The sequence below is a fragment of the Leptonychotes weddellii genome, chromosome 1, assembly GCF_054177405.1.
Source record: "Leptonychotes weddellii isolate Sample4059 chromosome 1, ASM5417740v2, whole genome shotgun sequence".
Lineage (NCBI taxonomy): Eukaryota > Metazoa > Chordata > Mammalia > Carnivora > Phocidae > Leptonychotes > Leptonychotes weddellii.
This window is the reverse complement of record NC_138369.1, coordinates 108,806,546-108,822,683: the sequence shown is the minus strand read 5'-3', so window position 1 is coordinate 108,822,683 and position 16,138 is coordinate 108,806,546. Positions and strand designations below refer to the sequence as shown.

Here is a 16,138-nt window from a genome sequence, read left to right as displayed (position 1 = left end):
GCTAATCTATCACAAGGGTTGTCATGGCTGACATCCAAAAAAAGAAGTGTAGAAGCCATAAAACTGACTTCCTGACGTTTAATTATTCTACCGCAAACTGAAGTCAATCTCCTTCATGATGATGATAAAAGTGGTGATTTCTAGCTACAAAATTATTGGACAAGACCCAAGTTGACACTTGCTTTGGCACCAGAGATGTAAAAGGGTCTGTTGTGGAGGTTACCAGTGCAAGCCTGCATAGAAATTAAACTGCTTTGAAGGATCTAGAAGGATTCACAAAACCACCATTTATTTCTAAATAATCACATACTGATTAGAAATTGTTGTTGTCTATGTGTTTATTAAATGCAGACTCCAACTCGAGGGCAACTGCTAGGTAAAAGCATATATATATGTGCATACACATTAGGAAGTAAGACTGCATGATCTGGTAGCTATTTGATAAATAGTCTTTAGCTCTCTTTCTCTTTGTCCCCCCCGCTTTCTCTCCTGTTCAGTTATTTTAATATTTTTCTGTAAAATTTTACTATCTTAATTCTTAGATTATATCATATGCAAATGATATTATCTGAATCAAAAATACCACTTATTCTCGGGCGCCTGGGTGGCTCAGTTGGTTAAGCGACTGCCTTCGGCTCAGGTCATGATCCTGGAGTCCCGGGATCGAGTCCCACATCGGGCTCCCTGCTCAGCAGGGAGTCTGCTTCTCCCTCTGACCCTCCTGCCTCTCATGCTCTCTCTCATTCTCTCTCTCTCAAATAATAAAAAAAAAAAAAAATACCATTTATTCTCATAAAGTTACTCAATTATTCCTCCCATGTAAAATATTTCTATGTTAAGTTAGTAGCTTCTAAATTTGGTCAGGACTTTGGAGTTAACTATGTGGGAGGCCTGCAGATCCAATTAGGGAGTACGTTAAGGAAATATCACCATGGAAATATTGGCTTCACTTCAAAAGTACCATCATGAAAAATAACAACACAATGGAAAATTTAAAAGGAAGAGGTCAGAGATCATTATTCAAAAAAAAAAGACACTCAAATCTATATTTCACAATCATCTGTTTCTATCATTCCGTAAGTGCTAAGAACCTCAAATCTTTTCAGATATAGTGTTGTTTATTTTTTCAAGGAATGGCTTCTTGGAGGGACAGTTATTTCTCTTAGGTCAGTTTACTCACTTCTGGAACTGACAAATCAATTGTTTCCACAAGCTAAACATTACTGGATGGAAACAATGCAGCTTACATTTATTTGCACCCTGAAAATAAACAGCCCAGCAGGATGTGGGGGACAACATCTAGCACCACCATCAGAGCTGATTAAACCTTGCTGGGTTGGAGGTGGCACGTACTGATAGAGGTTTCTTCCTAAACGTAGAATAACAGCAACCTTGTTTCTGTGACATAGCAGTGGCTAGGACTGCGCATCCCAAGGCACCTAATTCTTAGTCTCAGGACAAATTACCTCGTCAACGCGTACCCTGTTTTTACTCAATGGCTAAGTTATGTGGGTCTCTATAGTATCTGAGTTTCTGAAGAGCCAATGACTTGCTTAATTCAGGGAGTCCTAAGTCCTAGAAAGACGGCTAGAATCGACAAATCCTAAATATTGTTTCTACACCCAAAACAAATCATCTACAGAATCTCAAAGAAAAATATGTGCCTCTTACTGAGAGGGGTTATCTGACGTGGTGGAAGGAAAAAGCAAATTCACCAAGTGCCAACCGCATCTTGCCTGGAAAGCAGCGGGCCACCCCCTGCCATTGCACAGTGGGGCAGGGAGTTTCACTTCGGCATAATGACGCGCTTTACGCCACCGGGACACACTCCATCCCAAGTCCTCTACACACTGACGATCATTTACTTCTGAGAGTCCCGTGCGGTATTTATTCTCCTACCTTTCCAAGGTGAGGAAACCGAGGCTCAGGGAGCTTATGTCACTTACCCAAGATCACAGAGACAGTTAACAGCCCAGAGGGCCAGACTGCACAGCAGGGGTCCTTCCCTTCCATGCTGTCACCTCGAGCTCTGGCACCGGCTGTCCCCACACTCCACTGTGCAGGCCGAGCCGCATCTGATGCCGGCAGGCCTTGAGGCATTTGTCTCCCTTGCCAGAACCTAGCTGCAGCCACTGCAGTCGGCCCCACATTTATTCAGCAAATATAGGTTAAGGGTTCATGATGTGCCAAGGACAGTGCTAGGTATCAGGCACAAAGATAAATAAGACACAATCATGAATAGGAACTTCAGACAGAGACAGGGGAGGAGAGGCAGGGAGGGAGAGGAGGGGACGGAGGAAAAAAAATGTGTAAGACGACTAACTGGGCTGGGAAGGGCAAGGGGGCGATCACCAGGCAGACAAGATTTATGTGGGGACCAGAGGGGAAATAATGACGCCCAAAATAGGTCCACATCCTAATCCCTGGAGCCTATGAAGATTTTGCCCTGCCAGGTAAAAGGGACTCTGCAGATGTGATTAACTTAAGGATCCTGTGAGACAGAGACTATCCTGGGTTATTCGGGTGGGCTCAGTGTAATAGCAAGCGTTCTTCTAAGTGAAAGGAGGAGGCAGGAAAGTCAGAGAGGGAGACAGGAGGATGGAAGGGGCCACAAGCCAAGGGATGCAGGCAAACTCTAGAAGCAGCTGGAAAAGATAAGGAAACAGATTCACCCCAGAGCCTCCAGAAAAAAACGTAGCCCTGCCAATACCTTGACTTTAGCCTAGTGAGACCATTTTGGACTTTCTGACCACTCAGATGACAATCTTATCAATGTTACAGCTCATGCCATATCTGTTTACATATAAGCTGGTCTATTGATCTTGCTCTAAGAAGCACAGAGTTAAGTGCTTAATAAATGCTGAATCAAGGAAAGGACTAATGCATTTAAATAGTGCTCTTATCTTGCTAGAGCCACATAATCCTAATAAACACAAACTCCGTCACTTCTGCAGTCAAGAAACGACTAGGAATAACTCAAGACAAACATGGTGTGTGTTCACAAGAGCAAGACTGGACTATGAAGTTTTGTGACTGGATCTGAGACTGTCAACTAACCAGTTGCTCTGCCTTTGCACTCTGATCCTGACTCCTGTCTTCCTCATGGAGTTTTCTTCATTCTGCTGTACCACAAATGTAAGCTTCTCCCATGATTTTGTCCCCCAAGCTTTTCTAACCTCTCTCCATGCTCCACCCCCACTCCAACCCCGCCCCCCCGCCAGCCCCAAAGCTATCAGCCACTCCTCTCTTGAACCGTAACTCCATGCGATGTGATCTCCTGATCGAGGTCTCATTCCCCCTTCTCTCCACAGCACTGACCTTCCAGACACTCGCGACTGCCCACTGGGTTTACCTCTCTGGGTGCCCTGCTAGTGAAACAAACTCAGTAAGTCTAAAAATTGCACTGAAGATATACAAAGGACACAGAGCCCATTCTAGAGGAGCTCACAGATTACCGGGACAGACCCAGCAACAAGTAAATGGCGTACAGTGTATGACATACCTACACGCAGAGCACAGTGAGGCTGGGGGAGTAACAATGGTTCTAAGTACTGTGGAGAATCCTACTTAATGGGCAGGGACAGCCATCCAGGGAGACTCTCAGAGGAAGCAACTCCTCAGTGGAGGCATCTAAGCCTGAGAGCCCAGCTATCTGTGACACCAGATATCTGACACGTTCTAACACCTTACTGACATCTCTCCACGGCTCTAGTATCCATCCTCTCCTTGCCATGCCCGGGGCCGCCACCCGAATTCTGCCTCCTACAGCCTCTACCCACACTACAGTAACAGATTCCTGACGCCTGCCTTCCTGGGCTCATCCTCTTCTCAAACCAGTGCATCTGTCAACTGGTTGATCAGCTTGAAAGTATAGCCCTGACTATGGAACTTCTCTGCTCAAAAACTCACAATGGCTACCTGCTCCTTACCAGAGTAAGGACAGACTCCACCACCCAACACCAATGCCCCACTCCTCTGCAAGTTCCCTGCTGGCCCCGTCCTCCAACATTCCTCACGCTTTTAGGGTTAGTCAAACTTAACTGTGTACCCTGAGGCATGTGTGAACTCTTCTGTTAAAAAGCCTCAGTATCTGAAACACATGAAGGATCAAGGTTTCCCAACTGGGCCAGAAAACAGCCAAAGAACTTTGGCTCTCTCACCTCAGATGAAAGGCTGAGTCAACATTTTGAATTTTTCACTTGAATTTCAAAGCATTTGGCAAAGTCAAACTTAAAACCTCACAATATCATCATTCCTACCAATTTTTCTTTTTGCCATTACACTCAATATTTTGGACTTACTTTTCTCAGCTAATATTTGAATACCTTTTTGAAATTTACCTGGAAAAATAGTTGGAATCACCGAGGTTTTCAAAAATTATTATTACTGCATTTACACGGGTTAAAGGAAATCACCAAAAGAAAATTCTTCTGTGGACCTGTGGTGGGGAGGGTGTGAGGGGGAGGATATGTATCCTTGGACGTAGGGAAGAATACCTAATTGCATTCAGAATATCTAAATAGAGAAGACATTTTGGTGGATTATGACTGAATAGAAAGACTGCTGTTCTATATTTTCATGCTCCATTAATACCAACACTGTTTCATAGTTTATAAATAACCAGCAATAGGAAGGGGCCCTTTTGTTTACCTACTATGTGGTGAAAGAAAAGCACACTTGAAATGCTTAAGAATGTGTCATTTATGCTGAGAAATCCAGAAGACATACCTGTGGTTTCTCTATTCCTGAAAGAATGTCTTGCACCCTCTTTACTTCCAACTCATATTCTGCATGGAAAAAGAGAAAAAAAGAACGGTTAATACCAGTAGAAGGCAATGAGGTTGTCCAGTTCCTTCTCCAAGGCCTTTAACTAGAGCTACCATGAAGTCAGTTGCCTGTTACCATAAACTTTTGGTACCATGCACAGGATAATGAAAAATCGGGAATGGGAATGATGCCGGGGTGGGGATTTCACTGTGGCTGGGCTAACTTGCCACTATACCGGTCTACATATTCACAGAGTTGATGAGATTAACACCGAGTTCCATCTAACAATGCAGCAGGCAACAGAAAATAAAAGGTCCTACGAAGAAGGCGGGGGAGACTGGAGCAGCTAGAAGCTGAGAGCAATGAAGAGATGACGTTGAGGAGACAGTGGCCAATTCATCCGGGGCTGTGAGTTCAGATTTTTTAGTTCAATTTTTATTCTAAGCTCAATGGGCAGCCACTGAAGTGTTTATGTGGACGGACTGACATGGTCTTTTTTTTTTTTTTTGAAGTCTGGAAAGAGCTGGTTGGCTTTTCATGAATAATGGACATACAGAAGATGGGAGGGGACGCAGAAAGATCAGTCAGTACATTGCTGCGCTGGTCTGGGTGGAGGATAGAGCTCGCCTGGGCTGGGGATGGTAGCAAAGACAGGGAGAACAGAACTGGTTTTAAAGGCATAGGTGTTGAAGGATTGGGTATGATAAGCAAGGGTGAAGGAATGAAAAGAATCAATGATACTTCCCAGGTTTTGGCTTGACCAACTGGATGGATGACGATATCTTTAAGTAAGATGGGGAAGTGGGGAGATTTTGCAGCGGGGCAAGAACTGTTTTAGAAATAAAAGGGGAAGAGTGCTTGAAGTAGAGAGGATGGGGAGGGAAGAATGTGTATTTAAAAAGATAAATAAGAGACTTTAAACATAAGACTATGTTTTGTAGAGGAACCCCATGACTTTCACAACCTATTTGATGTAATCTAATTTTGAACTTACAGATTTATTTAACTGTTAAACCTAGTTTATGATGTAAATGCTAGAGTTACATGATTGCCAAGCGTATGTCCTCACCCTCAAAGAGTTCAAGTCTAGTGGGGGAAAATGAAAGCAACAGGCAATTCCATGTGATAGGCTCTGGTATAGGTAACCCGAGAGAACATGCTAGAAGGCTACCTGGGAACCAACATCTCGCTGACCCTGTAGACAAGCAGGCATTTGGAGGTGAAGAGGGAAGTGGAACTAGGGGGTGAGAGGTCAGGAGGCCCAGCTCTTCCCCCCAGGCTGTTCATACTCATCGCTCAGGTCTAATCTCGAAGTCACCTTTTCAAAGAATCCCACCTCAACCCCACCCCCTGTCCAACCTCCAGTCATTCTCATATCCTACTTATTTCCTTTCTACTGATTACCACAATCTAAAAATCCTCTTGTTCATGTGTTCCCTTGTTTATTACTTGTCTTTCCTGCTAAAATATACACTTCAGGAAGGCAATGATGCTACAGACTCAAAATAATTTCTTTTCCGTAAAGAATCAGATAGTGAGTATTTTTGTTGTTTAATAAATGAACCAAGCCTACGTAAAGAATAATAAGACTTCGGGGCGCCTGGGTGGCTCAGTTGGTTGGGCGACTGCCTTCGGCTCAGGTCATGATCCTGGAGTCCCGGGATCAAGTCCCGCATCGGGCTCCCTGCTCGGCAGGGAGTCTGCTTCTCCCTCTGACCCTCCCCCCTCTCATGCTCTCTATCTCATTCTCTCTCAAATAAATAAATAAAATCTTAAAAAAAAAAAAAAAAAGAACAATAAGACTTCAAGTTGGCACCACCCTAAACTTTAAAAGGATCAGTTCATTTTTTCCTATTGCATTCTATTTAGTAGAACGTGTTTACCTCTGCTTTGGTGAGAAAAAGAAACGGGCTGGTGGCAATACAGGTGTTTAAATCACAACTGAAAGAAACTTCACATTCAAAAGACCAAATGACAACCTCGTTTATAACCATGTATTCACGATAAGATGCAGATAATAATTTATACCCGTAAGTCAAACACCTACATACCCTCACACTTTCTGGAAGCTCCTACTAAGAAAACTATAAATAATGTGTATCTGAGAAGCTACCTGTCAGTAAAAAAACAAACTAAAATAAAATAAGCACAGTTGCACTAAATGAACTGGTTCAGTTGTTAAAGACAAAACTTTCTGAATCTCTGGTTATTCCAGAGTTTGTTGGACCCTGTGGTTACAAACACTCACATAAATAGCTACATTCATACAACTAGCTGAAGGAGGTCACTGCTTCCTTCTGCCCGCACTGACACAGGACGAGAAGCCTGGAGCCAGACACTATCCTTGAGGTAATGAAGGTTTAGACTAGAATGGAGATAATCACCTATTCAACAAAAAAGAGGGGAAGAACTAAAGAGCTCAGCAAAAGAAGAATCCTCAGGACTACATACCAGATATAGGGCATGAAAGAAAGGAGTGAAAAGGCACGCTTTGTCCCACAAAAATGGAAGGCCCCTCCCCCTCGCCAGCTTTCAAACCCAGATGACAGGAGAAATGGTCAGGCTTTTGACAGAAAAGGGAAAAATGGGAAAGGAGGTTGGATGGGGGGTGGTGGGGGGGGAGATCTGTTTAAAACAGAAAAGAGTGGGTTTCAGGTAAGAGCCAGAAATACAAGTGAAAGGTCCTGACTGGGATAAAAACAACTTCCAAAGGGAGGTCTGGACTGTGCCAGTCTGTCTGCGATTATAGCGAGGGAAGCCGACATTTCCTGAGCACCCAGGTACGTGCTTGTCAAGGCACCATCCCCTGGCTCAGTTCTACAACATGCCGTGCAAGATGGACCGTCTCCGCTCCACCTCATAGCAGTGGGCAGGACCGAAGTCTATTTTGTGCGTCACGGTTTTCACCTTGGGGGCTGAGCTCCACACGCGCAGGTGTCTTTGTCGACTGAGAAATGAAGAGGAGGAATGAAGGAGGGAACAGAGGCCCAGCCAGCAGACACCATCTCCCCGGGGCCACAGACTAGTGTGTGGCCCAAAAGCAAGTAGAACCTTGACTGTGTGGCGACAAATGAGTAGGGCTCTGGGGGTCACGAGGGAGAGCACGTAGAGAGAGAAGAGCTGAGGGTGGTGGGTGTTTGCACTGGGGTGCATGGAAACAAGAAGGTGGCAGCAGGAAACTGCCCCCCCCACCACCACCCCCAGGTCTTACCAGAGGGCCTAGGTTGTTGGGCTTGTTTCTTTCTTTTTTTTTTTCCCCCATCTCCAAGAAAGCTGTCAAATAAATAGAGCAAAGGCCTTTGGATCTGGGGGAAGGTATGTGAGAAAAGGAAGAAAAAGTAGGCCATGAATGGAGCCAAATAAACAAAGGATTCTGAGAAGATCAAAAATAAAAAGGGCAGGGCAAGGGGAGGAAAGGTAGTGACGGGACAATCACTGGCCTATTATATCAGGAGAAATGCAGTTTCAAAGCCAGACAGGATTCTTTCTTTCTTTCAAGGGTCTAAATGGTGAATACGGAAAAAGAAGAGAAAAATGCATTCACACCACATTTACTGAACGCTTTTCCATTTGTGCTGCCCCAGACTAAGAGGAGAGAGTAAATAAATGCCAGGCATAAAATGTGCACACACAAGAGTGAAAATAAAATCCGTTGAACTGAGCTAAAGTGACAGTTACTTACCGCATGTAAAATAAACTCTCGCATGAAAGCTAGCAATCCGGTATGAAATGCCAAAATTCACAACTCTACCACCTAAATAACCGAGTTCACTCCGACCCTGGCCTACCTCTCCTGAAGCAAGATTTAACTCTGCCTCAGAGAAGTCTACGAATTACCTCCCTTTCCACGAAACAGCTTCAGAGCTCAGCTATCCAGGATATTCCAGAGTTTGGATCAAGCTTTCGCTTGCTTGCCCTTTCTTTTCCTCTGTGGCTCTGTCTCTCCCTTTCTTATGCTCACGCACACACATGCCATCTCATGAATAAGGACAAATAAACAGTTGCTAATGCTCTCACAAAAATTTATAAACAAAACCAGAAAGAACAGTTCTGGTGACCTGCCTTCAGGAACCTTTTTTTTTTTTTTTTTAAGATTTTATTTATTTGACAGAGAGAGACACAGCGAGAGAGAGGGAACACAAGGAGGGGGAGTGGGAGAGGGAGAAACAGGCCTCCTGCTGAGCAGAGAGCCCGATGTGGGGCTCGATCCCAGGACCCTGGAATCATGACCTGAGCTGAAGGCAGATGCTTAACGACGACTGAGCCACCCAGGCGCCCCCAGGGTATCTTTTATATCAAGTTAAAAAGAAAACTAGGTCTCGTTTGTTTCTGTTTTTACCTCCTTAAAGAATCTGGTGTGTGACAACTGAACAGCAAGCAGATTGTCCTAGAAGAGTGGGAATTAAAAAAAAAAAAAAAAAAAGCCAGGTTCTGGCACAAGGTTGTAGGACGAGGTTCTTTTCATTATCAGGCCTGCCTTCTTCCCTCTGGTTTGCAGCAAGTCAACTAATCCAGAGGCAAATCTTAGAGGTCAACTTTGTATTTCTTTCTCCTCGAACTGAAGCTGCCCTGAACTAAGCCAACAGATTAAAATCATTTTCCACCTGCTTTTTGTTGCCACCATGGCTGATGTGGATGGACATGACAACCCACCTTTCACATCACTACCTTCTTAATATTTGAAAGCCTTTTCCTTGCAGTGAAGACTGCTGATCAGTAGAGAAGGATCACAGGGTACTCGCTGACAGTGCTCCAAACAGAGAATGGGCATTTTGTTTCGCAGGTATAGACACCTTTGGGGACAGGTAATTTCTTAAAAAGGAGTGAAGAGGGAAGCCCCTGGTTTAAACACATCCCAATGAGCTGAGAACCACCCAATTTGCAAATGCCAAAAAAGGGGGAAGGGGGCTTCAGCTCAGTAACTTACATGTTTCTTCTCCCAAAAACAAATCTTCTCCCAAGAAAATAAAGCATTTTTTAGCAAAGGGAGAGTTAAAACAAAAATACACAAGCAAGCAAATACGTTTTTTTAAAAGAAAAAAACAAACCAAACCAAACAACAACAACCCACACACATAGAGGGAGTATGTGTCATGTGAAATTTAAACTTTCCACAAATAATGGTTTTCATGTTTGCTCCAAAAAGAACCGTAGGTTCAGATTGTTTGAATAACTGTAAGGCCTAAACTAATTAAAATATCCCCCTTTATAAACACAATTTACTTCTTTGGTTTGCTTCACATTTTTTCCATCTTAGAAAAGAAATAGAGCTAGACACTTAGCTGCTAGCTATAGAATGTATTTATGGTCGTAACAGCCCCTTCATTCCAATGGAATGACATCAGCATTGCTTCTCAGTAAACCTTCTGTCTAGTTCTCATCCGCATGGCTCATTTACAGATATGCCCGGCATAACATAATATGCTTTCTCAGATCTGCCAAAGAGCTGACTTAGCTACTATCTTTAATACATTATATATAATAAACTAGGGGCGTGGAAAATATGCAACTTCTGGTCATGCCCATTTTGGGGATAAGAGGCTTAAAACCACTAAATACTCAATAAAAGAACTAAATGAATGGAAATAAATACTTTTGGACGAAAAAGAAAAATATGATGCAATAGTGAGGAAGATTAAATATGCAATCACTGCCTACCAATGCTAACAATAATGAATGGGGATGAGGTAAGACGGTTTAAGAATGCTTGCTGAGGGAGCCTGGGTGGCTCAGTTGGTTAAGAATGCTTGCTGAATTGCTTTTGTAATAAAAAAAAAAAAAAATCCGCTATCTTCATTACCTATGCGGAGAAAAAAGGATCAATAAATGCATACAAAAGTAGTATTAAATGCTTAAAGGACCTCCATTTAGTGATTATAATCTAGAGTTAATGGCATTAAAATCAAATATTAAAAATGTACAAAATCACAAGGAATACATTTACATAATCTAGGGACAATGCAGTTAATCCCCAAGGACAAATATTCCAGAAATACCTTCAGGTATCAATCATCCTGATGCTTAAAAATGCAAAGATCTCTCTAGCCATTTAGCTGGTTAAGTGGTTAGTTACTCTATTGGAAATTCTGAAAGATAGCCAAGGGAATACCAGACTCTTAGCACTAAAGAGAAAGCAGCAGGCAGGGGAACGTATGTTGTGGGAAGTTGCCTTCCAGTCTAGGAAAATATTTTCAAGGGAAATTGGGCTCCCAACAGATTCTGGAGCCTTAAGAGAAAGAGCAGAGGAGAGATGAATTCCTTTTGCAGGTGGAGTGCCCGGCTGGAGAGGAGGGGTGGCCAGAGAATGTAAATGGGATGGCGGGGAGGGGGTGGGGGGCTGATTTCCTCTGAGCTTTTGTTGGTATTTCCAGAACTGAGTAGAAAGAATGATTTTCTTTCCTGGCCCAAGATTTGAGCAAAATCCTACTGGGAATATTCACATTAATCCCCTCGTAGGCAAAAATGGACCACTTTGGACAAGAGTTATCGAACATTATGAGTAGGAAGAGGACAACCCAGAAATGCTAGGTCTGGGACTTGAATGAAAAGAGAAAGCACCAGATACAATCCCTTTGTTGACTCCCAGGTCAACTCAAAGTTTATCTCTCAACCACTTTCTTGGAATGCCAACTTAACTGGGTTGGTTCTAACTGAAATACCAGGAGATTCTATGTTCATTTCCGTCAAATTCCCAAAGAAAATTCTTGTTTACTTCACAAAAATCATATTTATACATGGAACTGGACAAACACAGCTAGTATTTTTAAGAACATCACATTAAACAGGGATGAAAACCCCTCAAAAATGGATGAAGTATCACATAGATATGCTTGCCTGGCAAGCCTGACCTACAGCAGTCCTGTCCTTTCCCTCCCTCTGTGTGTTTGAGACATTTCCCTGGCTAGCTGAGTCCTAACCTGTGCCAGATATAGCTCTTTTATTTTGGGGGAAGGCTCAACTCCATGATTATCCAACTAGAGCTGGTACCCTCCCTGGGTGTGTAACAGGAAGGCAATCGCTTAAACACAGTATAGAACGACTTACAAAGGTAATTAAAGTTTATACACTACTTTCTGCATTGGCATCTGTAAATGTTTCCACAAAATGTTTTTTCATTAAGACTTGGCATGTCAGATTGAAAACTTCTCAAGTGGCTTTATTTAAAACTTTTGCAAGACTGTGTCAACTGACAGGCAGAATCCAGAGAGAACAATTTTTTAACACATTAAATCTGAAAGAGAATTTTAGTATTTATACCACCTATATAGTAAGTTTTGAACACTTTTTACACCTACATTTTCTTAACTGATGTCCCACATGACTAACATATACATTTGGGGATGAGGACGGATATTCAGTCAACCCAGTGAAGCTCATCAGCTGATATGGGGATCAAATTCAGAGCTAACTTCGTGTGCTAGGGCTCCAAATAATTCCCCAGAGTTTTAGCATATGGAAAAGTCCTTACCACCTGTGGTACAACTGACCTCACCCAGGAAATCTGCAAAGGATATATGTGTAGGTACATATTCAAATGCATATTAGCCACCAGGCAGGTAATGTCAATGAGTAAAAGAAGGTGGACATATTAGGCAAAAGTGAAGGGTAAAGACTGTGGAAAACTGAAAAAGCCCTCCCTCTAATTAACAGGGGGAGCTGCTACAGCAATCAATTATTGCCAGGCAGGATCACTCGTCTAAAGTTGACCGATTTTGCCATTTTTCCAGAGAATCTAGAAATGGGAAAATTTTCATGAAATTGCCTGATTTGTACAAATATACATTATAAAACATTCTTAATCTATTGAAAAGTGAAGGAGTTAGTACTATGAACACCCATATGCCTTTCACCTAGACTGATCAATTGCTAACATTTTGCTATACTCGCATGCTCACATTTTCTCTCCACACACACACACACACACACACACACACACACACACGCGCGCGCGCTGTTTTTGAGAACCACTTGAAAGGAAGTTGTTGATCTTATGACAAGATCTTAAGTTTACCCCAAAAGCTTCAGCATGTCTTTCCTAAGAACAAGGAACCTTCTCACACATAACCATGATAACATCACTACCAGATTTAACACTGATAGAATAGAATCTAATATACATCCCATATTCAGATTACCCCAATTGTTCCAATAATATCTTTAATGTTTTTCCTCCTAATCCAGGATCCAATCAAGGAACACATGTTGGATTCATATACCAGGTTTTGTTAGTCTCCTTTAATCCAGAACAGACGTCCCCTATATTTTTTTGTCTCCCTAAAGATATTTTTGAAGAGTCTAGAACAGTTTTCTTGTAGCATGTAGCACTATCTGAACTGTGTGACTATTTCCTCATAATTAGATTCAAATTTAAAACTTTTGGCAAGAATTTTATATAGATGTACTTCCCATCCATTCAATGAGGAAGCAGACATTACCAGCTGGAACCTTCTGGTGACGCTCTGCAGTGTGATCACCTGGTTACAGTGTTGTGTAACCTGTTTCTCCACAGTGAAAGTACATTCTCCTCCTTTCACCTGATGGTTAAACACTGATGATCTCTGCCAGAAGATTTTATTATATCAATAGTTGCAAGATGGTGATATATTCCTAATTCTATCATTCTTTCTATGTTTATTAGTTTCTTAAAGTATCTATGAATTCATGGATTCTTTTTATTAAAAAAATTGTAATACTCCACTGCAATCCTTCTTTTCAATGCTAAAATTGTACCAAATGTAGCCAGTGGGAGGCCCTTCAAGCTGTTTTCTATGCCCCTTCGTCCACTTCCTTAAGACTTCTGTTTTGAACACCTGTTAAATATTTTGACTAAAGGTCACTTGGCCAATAGCACAAACATGTGCAGACTGCTGGTGAGAGATTTCAGTAGCATAAAGTAGAATTTATCCAAAATTTATCCAAATTATTCAGATTTGTGAAAAGCCACTATCAGCCAAGGATTTTCTTATTTAAAAGCAACTAGAAAGAAAAATAACGTGTATATATTTCTGGTTTCTAAATCTTTTAGAAATTAAAGTTAAAACAAAGCAACCCAAGAGCCAGCCATCTTAAATGGCATTTTAAGACATAGCAAACTTGAAACAACCATCGAGTAAAAGAAGAAATCAAAATGAAAATAATAAATTATCTCAAAACCAATGAAACTGAAACACAACAAATCAAATATTATGGGCTGCAGCAAAAGCAGTTATGAGAGGAAAGTTTATAGCAATAAACACATATATTAAGAATATAATATACATAAATAAACTATTTATATATAGCTCTTTATATATAAATAATAAATATAAACAACTTTCAACTCAAAAAACTAGAAAAAGAACAAACTAAACCCAAAGTTAGCAGAAAGAAGGAAATATTAAGGATCAGAGCAGAGGGGCGCCTGGGTGGCTCAGATGGTTAAGCGTCTGCCTTCGGCTTAGGTCATGATCCCAGGGTCCTGGGATCGAGCCCCGCATCAGGCTCCCTGCTCTGCAGGGAGCCTGCTTCTCCCTCCTCCACTCCCCCTGCTTGTGTTCCCTCTCTTGCTGTGTCTCTCTCTGTCATATAAAAAAAAAAAAAAAGGATCAGAGCAGAAATAAATGAAATAGAAATGAGAAAATAGAATCAACGGACCCAAGAGCTGGTTCTCCAAAAAAAGATAAACAAATTGACAAACCTTCAGCTAGACTAAGAAAAAAAGAGAAGACTCAAAATTAGAAATGGAAGAGAGATTACAAATGATGCTACAGAAATACACAGAATCATAGGAGATTACTATAAACAATTACCAACAATTTACATAACTGAGAAGGAATGGATACATTTCTAGAAACATACAACATACCAAGACTGAATCGGGAAGGAATAGAAAATCTGAACAGACCAGTCACAAGAGATTAAATCAGTAACCAAAAAACTCCCAATGCAGAAAACTCCAGCACCACATGACTTCACTGGAGAATTCTACACAACATTTAAAGAAGAATTAATACCAATCTTCCTCAAACTTATTCCAAGATACTGAAGAGGAGGGAACCCTTCCAAACTTACTCTATAAGGCCAGCATTACCTTAAAACCAAAACCAGATAAAGATACTACAGGAAAACCGCAGGCTGGTATCTCCAATAGAATACAGAGGCAAAAATTCTCAACAAAATATTAGCAAACCAAATTCAAGAACACATTAAAAGGATTATACACCCTGACCATGTGGGATTTATCACTGAGATTTAAGGATGGTTCAACATACACAAATCAATAAACATAATACATCATATCAATAAAATGAAAGATAAAAATTACACAATCATCTCAATAGCTGCAGAAAAAGCATTTGACAAAATACAATATCCTTTCATGACAAAAACCCTTAACAGATTGGGTATAGAAGGAACATACCTCAACCTAACAAAGGCCATACATACATACATAACAAACATACACAATGGAGACAAATTATAAGTGTTTATTATTCAGCTCAGGAACAAAGCAAGGATGCCCACTCTCACCACTCCCATTCGCTATAGTACTGGATGTCCAAACTAGAGCAATTAGGCAAGACAAAGAAATAAAAGGCATGCAAATTGAAATGGAAGAAGTAAAATTGTCATTATTTGCTGATGATATGATCCTACACACAGAAAATCCTGGACAATCAGTCAAAAACTATTAGAACTAATCAACAACTTCAGCAAAATGGCAGGATACAAAATCAAAATACAGAAATCAATTGCATTTGTTTACACTAACAGGAAGCATCTGAAAAAGAAATAAAACATTCCAATCACAGGAGCATCAAAAACAAAATACTTAGGAATAAGTCTGACCAAAGAAGTGAAAGATGTGTACAATGCAAACTATAAAATTTCGCTGAAAGAAATCAGAGACACAAACAAAAGACATCCCATGTTTATGAATCAGAAGAATTGATATTGTTAAAATGGCCATACTACCCAAAGCCATCTATAGATCAACATAATCCCAAAGGCATTCTTCACAGAAAGAGACAAAACAATCCTAAAATTTGTGTGGAACCACAAAAGATCCCGAGTAGCTAAAACAATCCTGAGAAAAAAGAACAAATCTGGAAGTATTACACTTCCAAATTTCAAACTATGCCACAAAACCATAGTAGTAAAAACAGAATGGTACTGTCATAAAAACAGATACATTGGCCAGTGGAACAGATTAGAGAGCCCAGAATTAAGCTCTGGCATATATGGCCAACTATTATTTAACAAGGGAGACAAGAATACCCAGTGGAGAAAGGGTAGTCTTTTCAACAAATGATGCTGGGAAAACTGGAGAAACACAAGCAGAACAATGAAATTGGACCCCTATCTCCCACCAGTCAAAGATTAACTCAAAACG

The 16,138-nt window shown here is 41.2% G+C and overlaps 1 protein-coding gene across 2 annotated transcripts in view; it reads right to left on the bottom strand.

Annotated features, from left to right (window-relative positions):
• The window catches only part of FNDC3B (fibronectin type III domain containing 3B), a 326,828-nt gene that overhangs the window by 91,931 nt on the left and 218,759 nt on the right, over positions 1-16,138 (bottom strand). For both annotated transcript variants that reach the window (XM_081829673.1, XM_081829674.1), the window contains exon 7: positions 4,729-4,787. In XM_081829673.1, coding sequence (XP_081685799.1) covers positions 4,729-4,787 — 59 coding nt within the window. The remainder of the gene's footprint in view (positions 1-4,728; positions 4,788-16,138) is intronic.